This window comes from Sciurus vulgaris (genome assembly GCF_902686455.1).
Source record: "Sciurus vulgaris genome assembly, chromosome: 15".
In the NCBI taxonomy this organism is placed as follows: Eukaryota; Metazoa; Chordata; class Mammalia; order Rodentia; family Sciuridae; genus Sciurus; species Sciurus vulgaris.
The window spans coordinates 34,367,436-34,387,088 of record NC_136476.1 but is presented as its reverse complement, the minus strand read 5'-3'; the positions used below and the strand labels follow the sequence as shown (position 1 = coordinate 34,387,088).

Below are 19,653 nucleotides of genomic sequence, written 5' to 3'. Positions count from 1 at the left end.
TTTATGTATATACACACACACACACACACACACACATATATATATACATGTATATATATACACACACATTTTTTAAATAATAAGGCTTTTAATTAGGTTCAAGTGCAATATAACAGATAACTACTTCTTTTCCAGATACCACACTCTAACTCAGTGATTCCTAAACCTAACTCATCAATAAAATTGATTAGTGTTTCTTTTATTTTTTTTTAACTTCCACAGTAACAGAAGATTAAACCCAGGGATGCTCTCCCACTGGGCTATATTCTCAACCTTTTTAATTTTTATTTTGAGACAGGGTCTCCTTAACTTGCCCAAGCTGGCCTCAGTCTCCCAAGTTGCTGGGATGTAGGCACGCACAGCAACACCCAACTTAATGATTACGTGGGGGCTTTTGTGTTTCTTGAACATATAGATTACAGGATTTTTTGAACATATAGATTCAAGCTAGAAATTCTGATTTGGTATATGTGTGACAAGGTGGATTAAAATATATGCTTAAAAGAATGAAAATTTCCTTTGTGATTTTGACTACTCGTGAGCAAGTGCTCTAAAAGTGATTAATAGAATTTTGAACCTCTTTTTCCATATATGTAACAACATAAAAAAAATTAACCTAGGACTAGGGGTGTTGCTTAGTGGTACAATACTTGCCTAGCATATATACAAGGCCCCACACTCAATCCCCAGCACCATAAAAAAATTAATCTAAAGTAGATGAATGCTCACATAATTGCCAGAAGACTTTACAAATGCTCAGTGAAGTCTTTCCACCAAACCAGTGTACCAAAACCCTACTTATGATCCCATGTGGATACACAAGTAAACAATAACATAGAATGAAATTACAATCCTAAACACAGGAAGAAATAGAAATGGTCTTACCACAGAGATTTTCTTGGATCCTATGTGCCTCAGCTAATCTTTCCTCAGCAGCCCGTCTTCCAAGACCAGCTTCCTGTCTAGCAACAGCCAGGTCATATTCTAGACTTTGTCGCAATGCTTCTCCTTTTTCGACTTCAGAGCGGAGCTTGGCAATCTGGCTCTCATAGCTTAACAGCTAAAAACAGATTTCTGAGATCATGCACCAATATTAAAACATGTCTGTGAAATTATGCTCATGAGCTCAAACATTTAAATTTCTTAGAGAAACTTGGTTCTAAGATATTTGTTGGATAAGAATAAATAAATCTGTTTTTGGAAACACCAGAAAAGAAGCACTACCTTACTAAATGACACTCATGAAGTTTCTTATTTTTAAAGAATCTACTAAAAAAATAAATTCTTAAGAGAAGTCACACCTAAAAAAAGTTTGTTTTTTTTTAATGCATGACACACAGTAAAGAGTTAAAAACTCATTTCCTCCTCTACTCCTTCTCTTCCCTAAATGTAATCCAGAAGCACATTGCATAAAATTACAGTTTGGTAAATACTGTCTATTTTATTTTTCTTGACTATGACATCATTGATAGAACATAAAGGGAAAAAAGCACCAATTTTACAAAAGTTATCAAACTGATATTTAATTTGTGACCTTCCATGAAGTATTATGACAGAGAGAGGTCAGAGTTGAACTAGATAATTTATAAGGTCCTTCCTCACTCTAAAACTGTATGATCTAATGAAGGATTCATTAATAATATTAAATACTTGCTATGTGGCAAGTACAGTGAAAGATACAAAAACAAATGGGACAGTGCCCTGACTCAAGGGATTAAATGTTGTAGAAAGGTATATGGGCTAAGTTTTGTAAAAGAGGTAAAAATAAAACACTGTTAGAAGAAAAGCAAAATTATTTACTGCTTCTAGGACAGACATGGTGGAAGAGAGAAAACTAAAGAAAGGTACCTTATAAGAACATCAGGTTAGAAATAAATAGTCTAATTACCAAAAACAAAAGGATTTCTGAAGGGCAAGATCAGAAATTACTACTAATAAAACAAAAAACAAAAAGAGACAAAAATACAAGAAACTACCACTAGTAAACAGAGTGTGACAAAAGCTATATTTCTTCTCATATAAAGAATAAGAATTTACAAAAATCCATTCATAGTTAAAAGAAAAAAACGTAGAACCACATTAATTATAAAAGTTAAAGGTAAGTCCAATATTTGTTTCAGATTCATTCCATCCCTCCCTGCTCACTCCTTCTCCTAATAAAGGTATAAACATCTGGGTATTCACAGTGGATCAATCACTTACCTGTTACCTCTCAGATTCCTACAATCTTTCTCCAGTTTTACCCTCTATCATAGGAACTACACTTCCCAGGGTACTTTGGGAACTGTCTTCCCAACACATTTGGCCAATGAGAGACTTTTGAGCACTTTGGGGCAGAAGAAGTAAAGAACCAAAATATTTCTTCCCATCTAGATCTAACTCAATCATGTTTTCTAAAAGTGCAAATCCTTCTGAATAGTACCTACTTCCCTGGCCTTTGCTCTCTTCTAAGAGTTCTAGCTTCTATGGACTTTCACAGTGGAAGTCGCTTCCTAATGTTGCTACCATCCAGGTTAACTTAACACCTGTTATTTGTCTCTTCGGGTCTCCTAATACCTGTATAACCAACACCCTCTACTAATGTCCCTTTGATGAGAGACTCAGTATGGTTTCTATTCTTATGACTGGACACCCATTAATCTTGCTTTTTTTTTTTTTGGTACTGGGGATTGAACCCAGGGCCTTGTGTTTTCGAGGCAAACACTCTACCAACTGAGCTATATCCCCAGCCCTAATCTTGCTCTTGGTAGATGAAATGGTCTCAAGACGGTTTCTGACAGTGAGTAGCTAACTTGTTTGAGCCTTAACAAGTGAGGACCTCCTTGCAAGTAGAAGTGGGGTACACAGAATACCATGTGGTTACTAGTCTTCTCAAGCTGAGCTTTAAGAGTGAATAAGACTTGAGACTAGGAATGTAGCTCAGTGGTACAACACTTGCCAAGCATGGGAATGCACTAGATTTGACCCCCAGCACCTCAACAAAACAAAATAAATAAAACAGACCTAACAGACTGAAGAAACATAAACATATAAATCATGAATTATCTTAGAAGGGAAAGAAAACTATTGTTCTTGAAATATAAATGTACATACACACACAACTCAAAACAAAAATGCACATACACACTAAGATATAATAACAATAAAACAGAAATTCGTAACTTATGAATTTCACTATGATTAAACATTCTTTATGCAAATCTAATTTAAGAGATTGTTCAATGATTGAAATAGTAACCTATATTATTTCAAAAATGTCTAATTTATAAATCCTTTAGTCATCACATTGAAATTTAAAAAAATTTTTTTCAGTTGTAGATGAACACGATGCCTCTACTTTATTTATTTATTTTTATGTGGTGCTGAGGATCCAACCCAGTGCCTCACACATGCTAGGCAAGCGCTCTACCACTGAGCCACAACTCCAGCCCCTACATTCGAATTTTTGATCAAGTCAAACCATTAATAAGAATGAATATAAGACAACATAGAAATATAATTCATTGAATTTTATTACTACATTATTCCACTGTATAAAAAAATCATGTTTTCTTTATTATAGTTTCCTGTTAAGCAAAAGAATGATACAATGATGAATGATAAACATGGAGTTTGTAATATCAATCTAAAATATCAAACTCGACTTTTTTAAACTTTTTATTTTTTTCATACATGTATATAGGGTAATAAAGTCTGACTCATTCTACCATTCTTCCCATCCCCACGGCCCCACTCCTCCCCTCACTCCTCTCTGCACAATTCAAAGTTCCTTCATTCTTCCCTACCTACCCCCCACTAGGGATCATCAGCATCTGCTTATCAGAGAAAACATTCAGCCTTTGGTCAAACTCAACTTTTAACATCACTTGAGAGGAAAATAAATTCTACCTCTGCATTGTGCTTAGTTGTCATTTCTAATTTTTCTTTCTTAGCCCGATGTAGTTTCTTTCTGAGATCAGCAGTAATATCCGAATCTGCTTCATTTTTAAGCATTTGTTTTACATCTGATGAGGCATTCTTCAACCTACAAAATAAGAACACAATAAAATATTATTCTTATAAAATATATTTCACAGCATTTGACATTTCTGTTAACTTAATTTTCAAAAAAAAATAGGGAAGATAATAAGGTTATTGACTTAAAGAAATCTATAATCTAGTAAAAGATGTCCACTACAAAAGTCGGGTAGAAATGCAAAGCAGTGTATCACTCGTAGCAAACCACTGGCAACTGGGCATCTACTACATTGTTCAAGACTGGTATTTAACTGGGCATGGTAGACCATGACGATTATCCCAGCAACTCAAGAAGCGGAGGCAGGAGGATGGCATTTCTGAGGCCTGACTGGACAACTTAGGGAGACACTCTCAAAATAAACATAAGAAAATGGGCTGTAAATGTACCTCAATAGTAAAGTGCTAGCCTAGCATGTACAAGCTTCTAGGTTCAATTCCCAGTACAGAAAAAATAAAATAAAAAATTGGTATTTAAACTGTCTAATCATCACAAGCTGGGTAGTCGTAAAAAACAGAATTCCTCCTTTTTCTTTTTTCTGCTTTGGTACTGGGGATTGGGCCCAGGGGCACTTCACCACTAAGCCACATCCCCAGACCTTTTTATTTTTTGTTTTGAGTCAGTTTCTCACTAAATTATTGAGGCTGGCTTTGAACTTGCATCCTCCTGCCTTGGTCTGGGATTAGAGGCACGCACCACCACAACGCCCAGTTTTTGTTTTTTTTTTTGTTTTGTTTTGTTTTTTTAATGATACATTTTATTTACTGCAAGTGTAATACATATTACAAAAAGAAAAGGCATAAATAAGACAATACAGATTTAGTCTATTTTGAAACAGTAGATTAAAGCACTCTACTCTCTTGCTGCTGAAAGGAAAGAGGAAGGAAGGAATAGGAAGGAAGGAAGGAAGGAAGGAAGGAAGGAAGGAAGGAAGGAAGGAAGGAAGGAAGGAAGGAAGGAAGGAAGGGCAAACAGAATTTAGAGGTAGAAATCGCCTAGAAAAAGAGCATAGAAGATGAAACAATATCAATAAAATACTGGAAACTGGAAAGTTGATATGTAACTGATTTACTTAAGAAAGTTAAATTCAAAGCAAGCAGTGGAAAAAGCAATGTGTTTATATCAGAGCCTCAACAAGCTAAGTCACTGGTAATACTTTGGAAAATGGGAGTGAAATAGGGCAGAAAACAAGAAAATTTGTTAAAAGTCTAACAACAAAATAAAATAATTAGATCCTCTGACTTTCTTTTCCATACACAATACAAGTACTTATCTCTTCCCCAGTCTGCCAGAACCCTAGGTTTCATTCCGTGGAGAGGATGAAAAAGAGGATCCCTGACCAAGAGGTGGGAGGCAGGGAGAGAGTGGAAAATGATGGGGTGTGACATTGGCCAAAATGTATTGTTATACTGCATGCATGCACAAACATGTAACAACAAACCTCATCAATATGTACAACTATTTTGCAGCAATTTTTTTTAAAAAGTAGGGAAAAAAAAGAGAGTTCCTGGATTATAAAACATTAAATACAATGGTTTAGTAAGAGTTCCCTACTAAAAAACAAGAGACTTGAGTAAATTACAGATGCTTCTCAACTTACAATAGGATAATATCCCAATAAAACCACTGAAATTGAAAATTCTTAAGTTGAAATATATTCAATACACCTAATCTACCCAACCTCACAGTTTAGCAACACAGTACACTAAATTCATTATTTACCCTCATGATTACATGGCTGGCTGGGAGTTGCAGGTTGCCCCCACTGCTTGGCATCACAGGAGAGTATTGTACCACATTATGCTAGCACAGGAAGAGATCAAAACTCAAAATACAGTTTCAGCTGCATGTATATTGTTTCCATACCACCATAAATCACAAGTTGGACCATCCTAACTCAAGGACCATCTTATAAAAAATGAGAGCCCAGTCTTTTAATACTACTTGTCTGCCAGAATAAAGGTAGCCAAGCAGGGATTGGAAATATCTTCCCTGGATCCCTGGATAATCTAACTAGCCAAGTGAAAAGCACCTAAAGATGTTGATACCTACCAGCAAAACAACTTAACCAGATCACCCTACAATGAATGCCACAATCACAAAGCCTCATACACTGAGCTTCCAGTCATCTTTTTAGAGTAGGTCCCTACTTTTAAATATGAGTATGCAGCCAAGGATAAACAGACTGCATCAAACCCGAAAGACAGAGATCAAAAATAAAGGGAGTTGAAAGGAGCTTTTTAAAAAACTACATAGAAAGAGGGAGAAAAACTAAAAGTAATATCCTTAGAAAAATAGGAGAAGAGATGACAAACATAAAATCATATCATACAATAAGAAATGAAATATTCTGGGCTGGGGATATAGCTCAGTTGGTAAAGTGCTTGCCTTGCAAGCACAAGGCCCTGGGTTCAATCCCCAGCACCGCAAAAAAAAAAAAAAAAGAAAGAAATGAAATATTCTGAGAACAAAAAAATAGAGCTTTTGGGAAATAAAAACAAACAGAAAGGGAAACTAAATAAATAAATGTAAAAGAAAAGTCTTTCAAAAAATAAAGGATGATGAACATTTTTTAAAAATTTAAAAATTAGAGAACTAAGAAGTTCAAAAGTTAGAGTGAAAAAATACAAATTGTAACAAAAACCCCTTATTATTTTTCAAATACTGTGCTAAACATTTTGCACATACAACTTACTTGATCTTCACTACATATTAGATAGGTACCATTATGACCCTTATTTTACAGATAAGGAAACTGAGTCATGGAGAGGCTGTCAAAATTCACAAGGCTATTAAGGAACAGGGGTGGCATTCATACTCTGGCAACTTGGCTCCATGATATATATGTCCTCTTTACAGCTATACTATTACTCTCTGGATGGCAGGAAATTATTAAATAGTAAAATTTTTTTTAAAAGTCTAAACTCTGAAGGATATGAGTTTCAATCCATGAAATTTGAATGTATGCAATTTCAGAAAACAAAGGACAAAAAAAAGAGTTCCTCCAAATTCAAGAGAGAAATGAATGGGTTTTACAGAAAGGATTAAAAAATCTGTTTGGCATCCTTTCTCAACAGAAACACCAGAAATTAGAAGACAATGCTGCAATGCCTGACAAAATTCTAACAGAAAATAATTTCCAACTTAGATTTTGCCCAAAAAGTTATCATGCAAAGACAAGGCCACAAGAAAGACTATAATTCAGGTCTGCAAGGCTTCACAGTATTTACCTCCCATGAACTGAGATTTCTCAGAAGGCTAATGAAGGACTTGTTTGGACCTAAACTGAGGAAGCCATGAGATAGTACAAGCATTCAACAAAGGAAAAAAGGGATTTCCAGGATAGGGAAAAAAGGAAATGCTAACATGACACCTGAGCAGCAAGACAAAAGGAAATATGTCCCAAGTGGACAGCCCAGAGCCTCTCGGAGTGACTTCTTTAAAAAGATGATGACAGACAATACAGAATACCCCAAGTATCGAATTACACTGAGAGGAGATTTAAACAATTCATTGGGAGCAAGAAATTGAATTCATGTTAAATTCATAGAAACTAAGCAAACAAACCAAATGGGAACCAAGACAACTATTAAATCTAAGAAAAACAAAATGTACAAGAAAGAAAATTGTTAGTGAACAGCATAACATGGGTCAACTCAAATTTTTCAAAATTATAACACTGATAATTTAACCAAGGTTGTAACATCACTAAATGCAGAGAAAATAAGAAAAGAGATATAACAGATAAGGAAATTGAATTATTAAATACTTAGTCACAAAAAAGCCAAGCCCAGATACCTTCACTAATAAATTTTTTCTTTCTTTTCTTTTTCTTTCTTTTTTTTTCCTTCCCTTGCATGCAAGAAGACTGAATCTGGGACCTAGCTCATGTTGGACAAGCACTCTACACTGAGCTGCAATTCCCAGCCCTTCACTAATAAATTCTACCAAACATGTATTAAATAAATCATATCAATCCACACAATAAAGGAGGAAGTAATATTCCCATCCATTGAGTCCAAAATTACCCTGATACCAAAACCAAACATGAGAAAAACTACATACTGATATATTTTATGAATACAGATACAAAAATTCTCAACAAAATAAAATCCAAACAACAATAGTAAACCAAATCCAACAACATCATAACAGGACTACTCAATGGGACCACATATAATTTATCCCAAAAATATAAAAACTGGTATAAAGTCTGAATATCAACACACCATTTTAATGAAATAAAGGACAACTAAAAGATCATATCAAATTCACAAAACAACTTATAAAATCTAATCCTATTCAAGATAAAAACTAGCAATAAATTAAATAGAAGGAAATGTCCACACTAGATAAAGAGCATCTACAAATAAGTACAACTAGCATCATACCTGATAAACATAAAAGCTTCCTCTAAGATACAGAGCAAAGCAAAGATGAATGCTATTAACATTTCTATTCAAGACCCAATCTAAATGATACAATCAGGTAAAAAAAGAGAAAGGTAAGGAAAAAAAGTCATGCACATTGGAAAGGATAAGATTCCACAAGAAAATTATAAGAAATCCATTTTTAATAAAAAAGAACTAGAACTAGCCAGGCGTGGTGGCACATGCCTGTAATCCCAGTGGCTAGGGAGGCTGAGACAGGAGGATCTTGAATTCAAAGCCAGCCTCAGCAACAGTGAGGTACTAAGCAACTCAGTGAGACCCTGTCTCTAAATAAAATACAAAACAGGGCTGCGGATGTGGCTCAGTGATTGAGTGCCCCTGAGTTCAATCCCCAGGACCCACCCCCCCAAAAAAAAGAAAACCTGGAAAAAACAATTTCAGCACAGTCATAAGATTAATATACAAAAAACAATTATATTTCTATTTCCAATAGTGAATCCAACAATAAAAAAAAAAATTCTATGTACAGTAGCACAAAAAAGAATAAAATAAGTTAAGCCAAGCCCAGATACCTTCACTAATAAATTGTTTTTTTCTTTCTTTTCTTTTTCTTTCTCTTTTTTTTCCTTCCCTTGCATGCAAGAAGACTGAATCTGGGACCTAGTTCATGTTGGACAAGCAGCATTATTCATAGTAGCCAAAAAGTGGAATTAACTCAAATGCCCAACAATTGGTGAATAGGTAACCAAAACATACTCTATCCATAAAATGGATTAGTATTCATCAATAAACATCAATATACAAAAGCACAAGACTTCTAACTTAAAAAATACAAAATATTATTGAAAGAAATTGAAGACCTAAATAAATTAAAAGACATTCCACATTCATGTTTAAAACATTCAAATTATTAAAATGGTAATTCTCCCCAAATTGACCTACAAATTTGATATAATCTCTATCAAAACCCCAGAAGACTGTTTTGTACAAATTGACCAGCTGATCCTAAAATTTATATGGAAAGGCAAAGGATTCTGAATAGCCAAAACAATCTTGAAGACTAAATGGGAGAACTTTCACTTCCTAATTTCAAAATTTATTAAAAAGCTACAGTCATCAAAGACTATACCACTTCACACACACTAGAAGATGGCTATAATCAGATATGTTGGTAAGGATGTGGAGAAACTAAAACTCTCAGATATTACTAGTGGGAATGTAAAATGGCCCAGTCACCTTAGAACATAATTTGGCAGCTTCTTAAAATTTTTAACATAAATTTACTATATGATAGAGTAATGCTACTCCTAAGAATTACCCCAAAAGAGAAGCAAAAATGTTCGCCAATGCAAAGATTCATATGCAAATATTCATAACAGCATTATTCATAGTAGCCAAAAAGTGGAATCAACTCAAATGCCCAACAATTGGTGAATAGGTAACCAAAACATACTCTATCCATAAAATGGATTAGTATTCATCAATAAAACAAAACAAAGTACTAATATTTGCTACCACATGATAGAACTCAAGAATGTGCCCAAAAAACTACATGCTGCATGAGTCCATTGATATTAGTTGTTCAGAAAGACAAATCTACATATCTAGAAAGTAGACTTGTAGTAAATAGAGTTCAAATAACTTTATTTGGACTCTAGAATTGTGATGAATAATTTAGCCATTAAAAAACAAAACAGGTGTCTACTGAGAGTTCCTCTCCAAATTGAAAAGAATGATACTAAATAATGTGAAATACTATAATTTTAATCCAAACTATAGGTTTATATAAATTGATATTGCCATTAAAAAAATCTGGGCAAATATTTACTAAAATATTATGAGTAGTTAACTCTAAGAGGTTAGATTACATGCATATATATAAACATGTATACCTTCTCAAACTGAGCAAGGACCCCTTTCTATCCCCACCATGTTTTTTTTTTTTTTTAAATATACTTCAAATGCATTATTTTAAAAGTAGACTATATCAGATAGAATATAACCTCAAATGTTTTAGTTTTAAATTCACAGAGAATATTACTGATATGTGATTATAAAAGTTCTAAACATTTACTTTCTATGATTATTTATTTGTAAACCACATCTGGTACAGAGTTTCACTCTCCTAAATGGTCCAGTTTTGTATTTATGGACTTTACCTACCAGAGATGAATGAAGAAAAGATAAGCCCCTTACCCAAAGGCAGAAAGAAATCCATGGTACAAAAAAGATGAACAAAAGCAATTAGATGCTTCTTGAAATGTAAACTGAGAGATATCAAGTAAAAGAGTAGTTAGCAAAGGGAGCGTGAAACTAAAAGAATGCTTAAGCAGAAGCCATGAAGCAGAGCTGCAGCAATGAAGAAGAGTAATAAGAGCCACAGAGTTTATGGCAAAACAAAGCCATGACCAAACACAAATGTAAATAAGCAGAAATACAAAAAAAAAGATTTAGAGCAGTGGAAAAGAATAAAAAATAAAAGGAAGTTTAGTTACATGGACTCTTGTAGTCCAAGTTAACAAAGGAACACAACAGTCCCCATAGACTCTCTAGCTCCAATACTATCCCTATGAGGCATCATTCCTGCTCTTCCAGTCCCAAGAAACTTCTATGTCCTTTACCATCCCATGAGAATTCTTACAATTAGCTCCATCAACCACTTCATTCACCCTGTTCCTTACAACCAAAAGCATTTTTCAACTAAAGGAAGAGACTGGAGGCTTACCTTTGGGTCTCACCAGTGGCATTATTTGAAGTGTTTAAACTCATGGTAAGTCTTCCAAATTCCTTTCAAAATACCCCACTGTTTCTTAATGATATACCTCTTTATGGATGACTGAAATTGTCCAAGATGTCTGTGACTTACAGGTTAGATGGACTGAAGTCTGTTAACATAATAAACAATACAACAGCAGTTTTATATTGAATCCTGAGAGTATGGGTGACTTTTCTTTTGATCTATGGTCTATTTGTTAACTTTCAAATTACTGCATAACAAATATGGAATTCTAAGAAGTTGTAATATTTTATTTCTTTCAAAAAGCACTTGAAGCAAAAGTGACAAAATGTTAAAAACAACATGTTCCTTTTTGTGAGAACAAGGTAATGATTAACTTTTAGATTTTAATTTCTCAAATGAAAAAAAAAATTATAGTAAGTAACAAAATACTGTTGAACTCAGAAAAGGAACACAGAGTGCCTAACTCTAGGGCATAAAATTCAATTTGAAAGAAAGTAAAATCCAGGAGCATGTGTGGATCCCTAAAGCCTTTCCCATAAATGAGATACTTTTAATGCAATGTTGCAACCGAAGAGGCCAAAGTACTTCCAAATAAGGGATACTATGGTACTTTTTTTAAAATTTCAGATGATTTTCATTCAAAAGTTCTCAAAAGAAATCAAACAGAAAAGTTAACAATTCACTCAAATTTACAATCCAAAAATGTCTTTTGAGCTGGGCACGGTGGTGTGTACCTGTAGTCCCAGCGCTCAAGAATCTGAGGCAGTAGGATCACTTGAGATCCAGAGTTCAAGACTAGGATCACTTGAGACCCAGAGTTCAAGACAAGGCTAAGAAATATCACAAGACCCATCTAAAAAAACAATTTGATTAATTAATCAAAATTTTTTTAAATTTTAAATTAGTCTCTTGTCATTTAACAACTTCTGGTTAAGAAAACTAGAGTTATTTTGAACCAGTAACTACCAGCAAGACTGCAGTACTAGTAAACCAAAAATTTAAAATTAACTCTGTTGCCAGGTGTGATGGCACACACCTATAATCCCAGTGATTCAGGAGGTTGAGACAGAAGGATTGCCAAATTTGAGGTCAGCCTCAGCAACTTAGTAAGGCCCTACATAAAAACAAAAACTAAAGGGAAGGGATGTGTCTCAGTAGTAGAGCACTCCTGGGTTCAATTCCCAGGACTACACACACAAAAAAATTAACTCTCTTGCCAAGTACAATAGCACACATCTGTAATCCCAGTGACTCAGGAGTCTGGGGCAAGATTTCGAGTTCAAAGCCAACATCAGCAACTTAATGAGGTCCTAAACAATACAGTGAGACCCTGCCTCTAAATAAAACATGAAAAAAGGGCTAGGGATGTTGCTCGGTGGTTAAGTATCCCTGGGTTCAATCCTGGTGCCAAAAAAAAAAAAAAAAAAAAATTAACTCTTGATCATGTAGATAACTCTAAGGAAAACTGTTTTTACTAGTCTATACAAAAGATCTTCCTTCATAAATTGATCTTTTAATGATTGATTTTAATAATTAATCTACAGTAATTTTCAAAGGTCAAAGAGACCAAGGAGGAAGAAAGGAAAAGAAGAATATTTATCATGTACTTTGGCCTACTTTCTGAAACCCTCTTCTATGGGAGCTACTTCAAATTATACAGTCAGGGGCTGGGGTTGTAGCTCAGTGGTAAAGCACTTGCCTAGCACATGTGAGATACTGGGTTCGATCCTCAGCACCACATACAAATAAATAAATAAAACAAAGGTATTGTGTCCATCTTCAACTAAAAAGAAATTATACAGTCAACCGTTTAAATCCACTTTACTACAGTGTTAAGCAATCTCTGGGTAACCATTTTAATCCAAAAGATAGCAATAATGAACTTGGTCCAAATATATACAAATATCAACATCCCACAAGTACCTCTTTGTATTCCCAGAAATTCCATACCCAAAGAAAGACCATTAGTTTTTAACTCAGAAAGATTTAAACTAGAATTCCAATAAGTTATCTTAAAGTATGTGGTCTTGGGCAAGTCACTTAAACACTTTGAACCTGTTTCCTCAACCATAAAAAGGAGATAATTATACCAACCTCATATATTTAAAATTTAAATAATATGTACCATGATTATATAGTACCATGCACTATCAGTTTTTATTTCTGAACATGGAGCTCTCTGAAAAACAGTAGAATCCAATAAAGGAAGGTAGTAGATGATATTTGGGGTCATCTGGTCTGGTGAAAAAAATGTAATAAGAGAATTATTTAGTGAAATTGTGGGTGTGCAAAGATATACAAAAGGCCTATAAAAGAGAAAAAGCTGGTAACCTGTTCTATCTCTGCTCCCACTAACCATGGCTCAGAAGAGAGACCACTCACTGAAAGAAAAGGAATTCAAATAAGCAATCTGAGTCTGTCTCAGTTACAGTGCTGAAAACTAATGGCTCCTATAGACACAAAAAGCTCTTTAAAACAGTCAGAGGTTCATGTAGCTCATAGTTCATGTAGAATAGATATCGATGTAGAACAATCTGGCCTAGGGCAAGTACAAAGGAATTTGGGGCAAGATCAGAACCTATTTCTGGTCTGGGGATGCAGCTCAGTGGCTGAGCTCATACAAGGCCCCAGGTTGGATTGCGCCCCTATATTGGGAAAAAAAAAAAAAAAAAACATTTCTCCAGGACCAGGACCAAATAACTTTGAGAATAGTGACAGACAAACAAGTACGACTATTGTTAATCTACTGAACATCTTACTACAGTACCAAGGCACTGTACTTGGTTTCTTTATCTAGGACTTTGCTCCCCACAACACAATTGTCCCATTTTTCAAAGGAAAAAACTAAGGCTCAAAGAGTAGAAATAGCTTGACAAATGTCACATACTTGCAGGATCAAAAATCCCAACTCACAACTATCTGACTTGAAGGCCCAAATTCTTTCTGCAAGAAACTTTATGATTCCCAAAATTCAACTCTGTAAGTTATCACAGGTTTATTATCCTTACTTCAATTAAGGAAATTTATCTGATTCAGAGAAGATAAATGACTTGTGCAATACCAGTTAGTTATTTAGGGGAGGCACTGGGCTTCAATGAAGCTCCTCAGATATTGAATCCCAAAATCCTTTACATCTTACCCCCGTGCTCCCAAAAGTCAGAACTCCGGGGAACTGAATTCGAAATGGAAGAAGAGTTAGAACCTTAAAGAAATGGACTTTACTGTTCTGAAGAGTAATGTAAATGTTAAAAGTTCATATTTTAAATCTATTTTTATTATTAAAAAAACTTTTACTGCACACACGTGTGTGCATATGTGGCACAAGAAGGACCAACAGACCTCTATTTACCCTGTAGGAAAAGAACTTAAGATGGGCTGAGGATGTAGCGCAGTGGTAGAGCAGGAAAAAAAAGTTTAGTGTATATTTTGAAAAAGTAAACTGAGTATTTAACAAGGTTGACCCAGCACGACTGATATCAAGACACATTCAAAGATAAATTACTGGACTTTAAAGAAAACTTGTACACAAATATTCATGTTCATAATCACCAAAAGTGAAAATAATCCAAATGTTCACCTACTAATCAATGTGTAAATACAACATGGAATATTATTCAACCATAATAAGGAATTACTGATACACGCCACAACATGGATGAACCCTGAAAACATGCTAAGATGCCAGACACAAAAAGCCAGATATAGTTTGATTATACTAATACAAAATGTTCACAATAGGTAAATGCATAAAAATCGAAAGTAGGCTCATGATTGCCAGACAATAGGGAAAGGGTGAACTGCATCTGATTTCTAATAGGTTTTTATTGGAGGGGTGAAAGAAATGTTCTAGCATTAGATAGTGGTAATGGTTGTACTTTATAGAGAATTAGCTAAAATCCATTGACTTCCACACTTTAAAGTAGTAAATTTAATGTGAATTATATCTCAATTTTAAAAACTCACCAACACTGGAGGTGTAGTTCAGTGGTACAGCACATGCTCAGTATCTGTGAGACCCTAAATTCAATTCTCAGCACCAAAATATAAGTAAATTCATCATTTAAAAAATCCGAAAATAGCCAGGAACGGTGGCACACACCTGTAATCCTACCAACTCAGTGGGGGCGCTGAGGCAGGAGAATCACAAGTTCAAAACCAGACTCAGGTACTTAACAAGACCCTGTCTCAAAATAAAAAATAATTAAAGGGCTGGGGATGAGGCTCAATGGCAAAGTGCCCCTAGGTTCATTCCCCAGTACCTAAAATGAATAAATAAATCCTAAAATAAAGTCTTCTTTAACTCATTTTCTCTTTCAAGCTCTAATATTAGCTCCTGATGACATCTGAGAGCAATGGCCTACTTCCATGTTGTTTTAGGAAGACAATCCATGAAAGGCCAAACTTAGGTTTGTAGCTAAACTTAAACTCTCATGGGATTTCTGTGCTATTCAACACGGTAAAGAAGGTAAAATAAAATATATCTCTTCTTCCAAAAGAGTAAAAAATAAGGGAATAATAAGGACAGTCGAGTAGGTAGTAACTAATAAACATACCAATGGGTTAGGAAGCTAAATTAAAGAATGCAGTGTGCTTTACTTAAAATTTCCCTGTGAAACACAACAAAATTAAAATAAACAATAATTTGGCCAAACTACATGAGTAATTAAAAATTCCTTATAACAGGCAATTAACATCAGCCTTTCTCTTCTTCAATATCTATGTAACTTTTTATTTCTTTGGTACTGGGGATTGAACCCAGGGGCTTAACCACTAGGCCACATCCCTGGCCCTTTTTAATTTTTATTTTATTCTGTTGCTAAGTTGCTTAGGCCCTCTCTAAATTGCTAAGGTGGGCTTCGAATTTGCAATCCTACTGCCTTATCCTCCCCAAGTCGCTAGATTATAGGCATGCACCGCTATGCCTAGTCTGTGTAACTTTTTAAAAACTACTTTCCATTTGAAAATAATCAATCATTATCTGTGAACAAATTGTGTGACTCATCAAAGTCACTCCCTATTATCATCATTCCAACTATGAAAAATCCCTTCTCCAAACATTGTGCTAAAAACTTTGTACAGACTATCTGATTACACTCTATCCAACACCAAGGGGAAGACACTGTTAATATTCCTACTTTATACCTGAGGAAACCAGAGCTAAAAAATATCCAGTTACTTGCCCAAAGTCACATATCTATTAAGAGAGTCAGTATTCACACTCAGGTTGCTGATAGCAGACTCTGCTGTGTGCCCTGCTATCAACCTTCAAAACATGACTCAAACCAGTGAGACCTCACTTAATCAAGAAAGCACTTCTGCTCCCTGCTACAGATTTCTCCAATTTAGATCATTCTTTCCCACATTCAAACTAACAAGAAGTCATCTCTTACAAAAGATGACTCTGTCCTTCAATGGATTTTATACCCGGAAGGCACTTTCACAGGCTTGAGTCAAAATAAAGGCAAGGTTTATATCAGTTTTTATGTTAATGCTTTAATAGATGAAACTTCTCTTGGTTTTACAGGTGAGCTATTCTCACCATTCCTACTAAAACAGATGATATTATGCATATAATTCTTCAATAAGAGTTTTTTAAAAAATTGATAATGGGGCAATTGCAGTCAGGGACGAATGATCTAGACATCAAGAGGTAGTACCAGCCAGAAAGATTCTACTCTGGGTGTCAGAATCAGTTCTGATACAAGTTCTCCTACCTTAGAAGTGAGTACTTGAGTTGCTCATCCAGAATGTACTTACTTAGCGTGTCTGCACAGAGCAGAGGAAAAGGGAGAATGGATGAAAAGACAGGAGCTAATATTACTGTGGGGGTGGGGGACAACCACCCCACAACCTCCGTGTTATAATTATCCTTAACTAGAAAAAGCCAGTGCTTCTCTGAGCTCACAGCCCTTGTTAATCATTTAAATTAGCAGCACAAATTTGGTTTACCAGTGATTTACCTAATCTTGCCCTTCAAGATATTCATCAAATCAACACATTACCAGCCACCAGGTTTCAGCAATCATTTCAACCCACCTCCTTATGGTCTTAAGGGACATTAGTCTACCATCTTCTCAGTCTTACTTTTCCAGGCAGTGCTGGGGATCAAACTCAGGGCTTTGAGTATGCCACATCCTCAAGTCTCCTCCCCTATCTTCTCAGTTTTGCTGACTTATCAAATAGTTTTCCTTGCCCCCCAAAATATGTCCTTGAGTCAGTGGACCTTCATCAGGTGGCAAGTAAACAGACTTGGCAAAATAAGTCCATCTTTTCTCCCCATATGCAACGATGTCTTAATTAGTCACCATATCTATGTTGGGAGTCTCTTATCAGCAGTTACATATTTCACCTTTAAAGAGGAGGTCTGGTTCTTACTACAAAACAACAAAGGTAATAGGGTTCAGACTAAGAAATTTTAAAATCAGGGCTGGAGTTGTGGCTCAGTTGTAGAACGCTTGCCTGGCATGTGCGAGGCACTGGGTTCAATTCTCAGAATCACATATAAATAAGTAAACTAAAGGCCCATTGACAACTAAAAACATATTTAAAAAAAAAAAAAAATTCATTCTCCAATGCCAGAGAAGTTGGGTGGTTTGCCCAGGATCACACAGCTAACAAATGGCTGAGGTATGGCTACCACATAAAGTTCCAGTCTTAGACTACTTTGTTCACTTTTCCTCTTAGCAGGTTGCACTACCTTTGTTTCTTTTGCATTTTATGAAAAACCACGTTCATTCCCTGCTCTACCACTGTTTTGTTGTTACTGGGCACAAATTGTTAGGTAAGTGACAAAATGGTGGTTCTTTTCTCCAAGATTATAAGAGCTTTGTAAAATAACAATATATAAGATATTAGTAAAAGCTAACACCAGAGCTAATAAAAATAAATACGTATTTGTCTAGTGTAAGCGTCAAAAAGCAATAAATATTCAAAAATAGGCACCACTTCTGCAGAAAATTTACAGCTTCTGAAATACTCGCAACTGACTTTTCTACGAGTCCTGGGGTGTAGGCAGGAGACGCTACAGATGCCAGTCTACCACAATTCGTTCCTTCCTTTATTAAACAGTTTTAAGGTGTGTAATGTGTGGGTGGCTTTTTTTTTTTTTTTTTTTTTTTAACAAACAGCATAGTGGTGCACGTCCAACTACTCCTACTCGGGAGAATCGGGTAGTAGGATATTATGTTCAAGGCCAGACTGGGCAACTTAGTGAGACCCTGTCTCAAAATAAAAAAATAAGAAGGGCTGGGGATGTACTCAGTGATAGCCTCACTTGCCTAGTGTGCGTTGAGGCCCTGAGTTCAAGAGAAAAAAAGAGAAGGAAAAAGGCATAGTCCTTGTCCTGAAGGTAAAGAACCCCGCAGTCTGGAGTTGTAAACCTAACCAGCTCCAAACCGCGGCCACCTGGGTCCTCCCCTCTGGTCCCCCACCCCACTCCCATCCTCTGCGTAGTGTAGCAGTGGTCTCAGTCTAGGATGGTCCACGACCTTCATCCAAGTGGGCGGTTAGTCTCAGCCCAGATAACTGGAGGCGTAGCCTACAAGGGGGTAGAGCCCAGGACAACCCCAAACTCAGTCGGGGCAGTCCACAAGCATTCACTGCAGACGCCCATTACCTCCTATCAACACCTCTCGACCCTCGAAGCCCCCACAACCCACGGTTACCTCGGGGGTCTCTCGTGGTCCAAACTGCACACCCAAGACCCCAGGGGCAGCTTCTCATGGGCAGAAGGAGGCCCAGGTAACTCTCGAGGGAAGAGTAAAAACTGTTGGAACCCGATGGACTCTAGGACCCGGGGTGGGGGGTACAAATAGCAAAGGGGGACAGAAGGAGAAAAGCCCCAGAGAGGTGAAGTTTACAACTGCCACTTCCGCAGGGTGGCGGGACTCGACGCCTCTCACAGCCCTGCGAAGACTTTCTCAGACCGCCCCAGCCCCGCCCCAGCAGGCCCACCCCTTTCGGCCCCGCCTTCCGCGCCCTCGCCCGCAGCTCCAGGATACGCACACGGAGAACGCCGGGCTCGGATTGGAAGAGCCCTCCCGCGAAGCTGCGCGCCGTCTCCGGCCGGGCGAGCAGGCGCATGCGCCGTTGCTGGGGAGCGGCGCGCGCGCTCCCACACCCGGAGCTCCTCCTCCCGGCGCGAACATTCGCCCTGCCCCCTCTCCTGTGCGGCGTCCTCTGTGCGGTCCCCTTGTCCCGGCCTCAGAATCTCCAGAGCTGACTTGAAATGCGCATTTTCAGCCTCTAAATCCTTTTCACTCAGAATAAAAATCTGAGATCAGATCCCAGCTTCTGCATCTTTAAACTAGCTTCTATGCTGATTCTTAGGGTCAGGGAACCGCCCCCACTCCGAGTCCTGGAGGGGGAATTCGGTGGCCGTGGTTCTGCACAAGTGGCAGCTTTCCCACTGGATCGCTCCCCAGTTGCACAGAGCTTATTGTCCCCTCCTCCCATCCTCACTGCATCCCAGCTTGTGTGGTAAACAGGGTTGGAAGAATGCAAGTCAA

At 36.7% G+C, this 19,653-nt stretch overlaps 1 protein-coding gene across 6 annotated transcripts in view; it reads right to left on the bottom strand.

Moving 5' to 3' along the window:
- Nucleotides 1-19,308, bottom strand: part of CCDC171 (coiled-coil domain containing 171) — a 455,940-nt gene extending 436,632 nt beyond the window's left edge. For 4 of the 6 annotated variants that reach the window (XM_079112671.1, XM_079112673.1, XM_079112674.1 and 1 more), the window contains exons 1-4: nucleotides 18,811-19,044; nucleotides 11,132-11,291; nucleotides 3,889-4,024; nucleotides 886-1,060 (exon numbers count right to left, since the gene is read on the bottom strand). In XM_079112671.1, coding sequence (XP_078968797.1) covers nucleotides 886-1,060; nucleotides 3,889-4,024; nucleotides 11,132-11,175 — 355 coding nt within the window. In that variant the 5' untranslated portion in view covers nucleotides 11,176-11,291; nucleotides 18,811-19,044. Of the gene's footprint in view, nucleotides 1-885; nucleotides 1,061-3,888; nucleotides 4,025-11,131; nucleotides 11,292-18,810; nucleotides 19,045-19,150 lie in introns of those variants that run through there. The other 2 variants (XM_079112670.1, XM_079112672.1) reach the window with 2 other exon arrangements.
- Between the last annotated feature and the right edge of the window lie 345 nt (nucleotides 19,309-19,653).